Source organism: Colobus angolensis, unplaced genomic scaffold (genome assembly GCF_000951035.1).
Source record: "Colobus angolensis palliatus isolate OR3802 unplaced genomic scaffold, Cang.pa_1.0 Scaffold6, whole genome shotgun sequence".
Lineage (NCBI taxonomy): Eukaryota > Metazoa > Chordata > Mammalia > Primates > Cercopithecidae > Colobus > Colobus angolensis.
The window spans coordinates 8,062,682-8,068,229 of NW_012119598.1; the positions used below are offsets into that span (position 1 = coordinate 8,062,682).

General features: G+C 42.6%; 1 protein-coding gene across 1 annotated transcript in view; it reads right to left on the reverse strand.

Annotated features, from left to right (window-relative positions):
• Positions 1 to 734: 734 nt before the first annotated feature.
• The window catches only part of LOC105526800 (isocitrate dehydrogenase [NADP] cytoplasmic-like), a 24,441-nt gene continuing 19,627 nt past the window's right edge, over positions 735 to 5,548 (reverse strand). Inside the window, 4 exon segments of the mRNA XM_011962905.1 lie at positions 735 to 1,951; positions 1,954 to 1,983; positions 1,986 to 2,598; positions 5,394 to 5,475. Of these exon segments, the coding sequence (XP_011818295.1) occupies positions 1,236 to 1,951; positions 1,954 to 1,983; positions 1,986 to 2,598; positions 5,394 to 5,475 (1,441 nt within the window). The 3' untranslated portion in view covers positions 735 to 1,235.

Sequence of the window (5,548 nt, forward strand, 5' to 3'; positions counted from 1 at the left end):
ATTAGCATCACCCGGAAAGCTTTTGCAAAGGCTGGGGCCCAGGATGCACCCAGACCAGGTGATTGACTGTTTCTGAGGATGGGACTTAGGCCTGTGGTTTTCAAAGCTCCCCAAGTGATTTTAATGTGCAGCACGGGTTGAGAACCAGTGCCAGAAAACAATGATTCTCATCAAATTGGCTGCACATGAGAATCATCCAGGGACATTTTTAAAATAAATTAAACTACCTGGACCCCACCCCAGAACAAATGAGTCAGAATCTTTGGAAGAGGGATCTGGGCAACTGTATGTTTTCCACAGCTCCTTCCTATAATCCGATACATGGCAAGTATTGAGAATCATTGCTACAGGCAATCTAGTGAATGAGAAAATCTGGAGTTGAACCCATTTCTGGCTCTTTGGCTTTGCAAGTCACGCATGGCTGTAGGATGAAGAGTTACCTCTGAGCGGCCGTGTTGGGTAATGGTAACAGCAGGGCTGAGAACCTGAAGGCGTGGGTCAAGTCTTGGCTTTGCTGTATAACATTTGCTCTGCAATGTCGCACGAATCACAGAACTTCTCTGGGTTGGGAGTCCTGTCTACCTGTCTAAAAATCCAGTGCTCTTTCTGCCATACCTACTGTTTTTAGACTTTTTTTCTACCTTAATTGATATTTTACTTTTTTTTTTTGTGATCAGTAAATAGACCTAATGATTCATTTGTATATAGTTCTTTTATTTTTATTTTTTCCAAACCTCCAAGTAGTATTTATCCCAGATTCCAAACTCTCCTGTGGCCTGAAAAATATTTAGTCTATTGGAAACATTCAGCAAGCTCTTTACAAAAATGACTGCAGTATCTTCAACACATTTTAGTTGCACTCATAGTTTGTTCCAGTTGTGTGCAAGTTTAATGTACAGCTCTATATCACGTAATGGGACATCTTTAACAACAAAAACTCCCTGTGCCCAAGGTCATGGACAGGAGAAGAAGGGAATGAATTTCTACTTTATGCATATTCTAGGGAACAATACTGTGGCTATCATTTACCCTTTTGAGCACTCTTGATTTGGGTCATTTATAATAGAACATGAGAAACAGTGATAGTGAATACAAATGAGTACTAACCGAATTCCTAGGCTGCTAGCAAAAATAAAATTTAAAGTCCCTTGCCACATTCACAAAGGTGGCAATAACTATATATAAGAAAAAGACTATAAACTTATAGAAAAGATAAATTCTGGCTTCTGAACAAATTACAAAATAGATTTTGCCTTTAGCCTTGAGTGTGACACAGAAAAATGTAAGCCCGTAGACCTAGTTGCCAAAAGACACTTATCCTCCTCAGCCCAGATATGAATTTCAAGTTTGGCCTGAGCCAGTTTGATCTTCCAGTTTTCTCCAAGTTTGTCCATGAACTCAAACATATTCAAGTAGTCAGAACATTGCACACTGGGTAAACCTTTAATGCAAGCAGCCAAGTCCTCGGTCATGAAACCAGCCTCAATTGTCTCAATACAGACTTCTTCCAAAGCATTTGCAAAGAAGGCAAGCTCTTTATTGCTATCAATCTTTGCTCTGAGGGCCAACCCTCTGGTCCAGGCAAAAATGGAAGCAATGGGATTGGTGGACGTGTCCTGGCCTTTCTGGGACATGTGGTAGTGACGGGTTACAGTCCAGTGGGCAGCCTCTGCTTCTACTGTCTTGCCATGTGGACACACCAGCACACTGGTCATCATGCCAAGAGAGACATACCCTTGAGCCACAGAGTCTGACTGCATGTCACCATCATAGTTTTTACAGGCCCAGATGAAGCCTCCTTCTGATTTCATAGCTTGGACCACCATGTCATCGATGGGCCTATGCTCATACAAGATCTTTTGGGCTTCAAATTGGGACTTGTACTGCTTGTCATATATCTCCTAAAAGATGTCTTTAAAACGTCCATCATATTTCTTCAAAACAGTGTTTTAGTGCTCAGATACAAAGACCAACCCTTAGAGCCATTTGGAAGGAACTATGTGCAAAATCTTTAATTGACTTATCTTGATTATACATCCCCATGGCAACACTATCATCCTCTTCCAAGTTATGTACCAGGTATGTCACCTTTTGGGTGCTGTCACTCAGTGTGTAGGTTAGCTCTACTTTGCCAGGCCCAGGAACAACAAAATAAGTTGCTCTGTATTGATCCCCATAAGCATGACAACCTACGATGGGGGGTTTTACCCATCCACTCACAAGCCGGGGGATATTTTTGCAGATAATGGCTTCTCTGAAGACTGTGCCACCCAGAATAATATTTTGGATGGTGCCATTTGGCGATTTCCACATTTGTTTCAACTTGAACTCCTCAACCCTTTTCTCATCAGGGATGATAGCGGCATACTTGACACCAATGTCATGCTTTTTTATAGCTTCTGCAGCATCCGTGGTGATCTGGTGGTTGGTGGTATCACAATTCTCTATGCCTAAATCATAGCTATGTAGATCCAATTCCACATAGGGAAAAATGAGTTTCTCTTGAATCAATTCCCAAATGATTTGTGTCATTTCATCTCCTTGAATCTCTACCACAGAACTGCCACTGATTTGTTTAGATATTTTGACTTTAATAAACTTTGAAAGTGAATCAATTTTTTAAAATTATTTTTTATTTTTTTTTGAGACGGAGTTTTGCTCTTGTTGCCCAGGCTAGAGTGCAATGGCATGATCTCGGCTCACTGTAAACCTCCACCTCCAGGGGTTCAAGTGATTCTCCTGTCTCAGCCTCCCAAGTAGCTGGGATTGCAGGCATGCGCCACCACGCCTGGCTAACTTTGCGTTTTTGGTAGAGACGGGGTTTCTCCATGTTGGTCAGGCTGGTCTCAAACTCCTGACCTCAGGTGGTCTGCCCGCCTCAGCCTTCCAAAGTGCTGGAATTACAGGTGAGAGCCACCATGCCCTGCCAACAGTGAATCAATTTCTTATCACCCCAATTCTTTCCAGTCTTGCAGACTTAACTGAATGTAGTTTATCTCCTGCCGGGATGATATGCTGATGAGGACCTGGGGCGCCACAGCTGCTCACATACTCACACTCACACACACAGGCCGGCAATCCCAAACCGGACTCCCGCTGCCTTATTTTCTGACACAGCCTCTGCAGAAACCCTGTATATAGTTCTTAACGGCGAATACTGAAAACATAAAAAGCTATGCAACTGTAATTCTTTTCCAAACAGTTATTCTATTGACTTTTTAGCTTACAATTTGGAGACAAATAATTTTTTTTAGAAAGAGGTTTTCAAATGCCATTATCTTAAAACATTGAAAATTTGTTCAGTCTAAAGTTTGACTAATTCACGATTTAATATAGATACTACATGCTCAAACCTGTCCAATCTTTCACAACACATTGATAAAATTATTAGGAAAAATTGGATTACCAGGAACGAAGGTGTCATGGAGGACACCCAAGTCCGTCAGGGAACCCAGATCAGGGGATAGTTTTATAAATAATTTTGGTAAAAGACAAGGGAACAAAGCTAAGCAGTATAAAATGTTTACAAGTTAATTGCATGATCACGACTTTAAATTGCCATTTGATTGTGCTACTTTTTTTTTTTTTTTTTTGAGACAGGGTTCCCCTCTGTGGCCCAGGCTGGAATGCAGCGACCTGGTGCATCTCAGCTCATTGCAAACTCTGTGTCCCGGGCTTGGGTGATTCTCTTGAGTAGCTGGGACTATAGGCGTGCACCACCATGCCCGGCTAATTTTTCTATTTTTAGTAGAGACAGGGTTTCTCTTTGCTGCCCAGGCTGGTCCCAAACCCCTGGGCTCAAGTGATCCAGCAGCCTTGGCCTCCCAAAGGTCTGGGATTAGAGACATACACCACCATACCCGGCCTGACTGTGCTTCTTGTTATGGGAAGTTGGAAACTGCCAGCACAGCTTCCACCACCTCCCCTCCCCCATCCACAGCCTATAGTCAGTATCTCCCTTAATTTGATTTCCACTTATTCTATGAATAGCTAAATTGAAAAATGTATGATGTATATAGAAAAATATACAACCACGGTGGGGAAGGGGCATTAAATAAAAGAAAAAGAAATCTAACGCCAGGCCATGAGCTTATTTCTTTAAAAAAGTATTTACACTTATCAAAAACAATTTTTTTTAAGGGATGGGGTAGGTTTCCTGCTTCTTACAAGTGTGTTTCTAGAACTACTAAAAACTTGCATTTACAAAATAGTCGGTAAAATGGCTCTTCTGGCATCTGCAAGAAGGCAATGCTGAGATAATCGAGGGTACTCGGTTGAGGATACTCACCAGATTTGGCTGCTTTCTCTCCTGCTTCACCAGAGTCTGGCCTCTTCTGGTTTTAGCATCTTCATTTTCTGCACGTGAGTCTGATTTCGTAGTTTTGCTCCTCCTTTCCCTTTTGTTTATACTTTCTCACTTTTATTGTTTGCATATTTTAAAATCAGTTCCAGCATCTGCAGGAGCAGGTTTGGATACCATCCTGCCAGTCTCTCCATGACTGTCTCTTGAACTGAACTGCTCCTTTTCCCCGGCTTCCTGGCAGAGGCAGTGTTCCAGGATGGCACTGCGAGGGCCTCTGCAGAGCTGCATTGGCTGCAATTCTTACCACCCCTAAGCTGCTGGGACCCTTAAAACTTCTTAAAAGCATCAAAACTCCTTTTTGCTTGTGCAATCTTGCACAGAATCCTGGTATTTCATAGGGATAGAGCTGTAACTGTCCCTGTTAAAGTGGGAGTAAGTACATTTCTGTGGAATGCTCATACCCTCGATCTGAAAATTCCACCAGTCATCGTGATGCTGACAGATTTTTTTACCTCTGAATATGAAAAATGATTAAGAATACTTTGGGGGATTTTCTTTTCATAAAGATAAATTACCAGTCACTTCTCCCAATTCTTTTTATTTTTTATTTTTATTAATCTAATTTTACAGAGATGGAGTCTCACTGCGTTGCCCAGGCTGGTCTCAAACTCCTGAGCTCAAGGAATCCTCCCACCTTGACCTCCCAAAATACTGGGATTATAGAAATGAGCCACCATGCCTGAGCTCCCAATTCTCAAAGTTGGAGAAAACAGGGGAAAAGGCGATATTGATGGTGAGGAGCCTGGGAATCAGTAGCCCTCATGTTCCTGTCTGCTCATGTCAGTGTGGGAGGAGATCCTTGGTGGAATGCCTCACGTGAAAGGCAGGAGTCAAAATCTGACGGGGTAAGAACACAGGACCCCGGCGGGCCCACGGTGTGTTGGCCTCCTTTATCCGTAAAGGGTGAGGTGGAAAGCGAGAGGAAGGAGCATTTCCTCCTGAGAGAATAGGGTTGTGACACAGCCATATTGGACCTGGTCATCCCTGATGGTCCATCAGGTACTGCGTAAGACCAACAGAAACTACTCACTGAGCCATCCCTATTAGGTGACCCGTGACCTTGATTAATGACCACTAATCTGTGTTCATTGTTTACCAGCAGGTTAATAAGCCTTTAGTAATACCAGAGAAGAAAACAATTAGGAAAGTACAGGCTAGATGACTGTATGACCTGCAGAGAGCCTA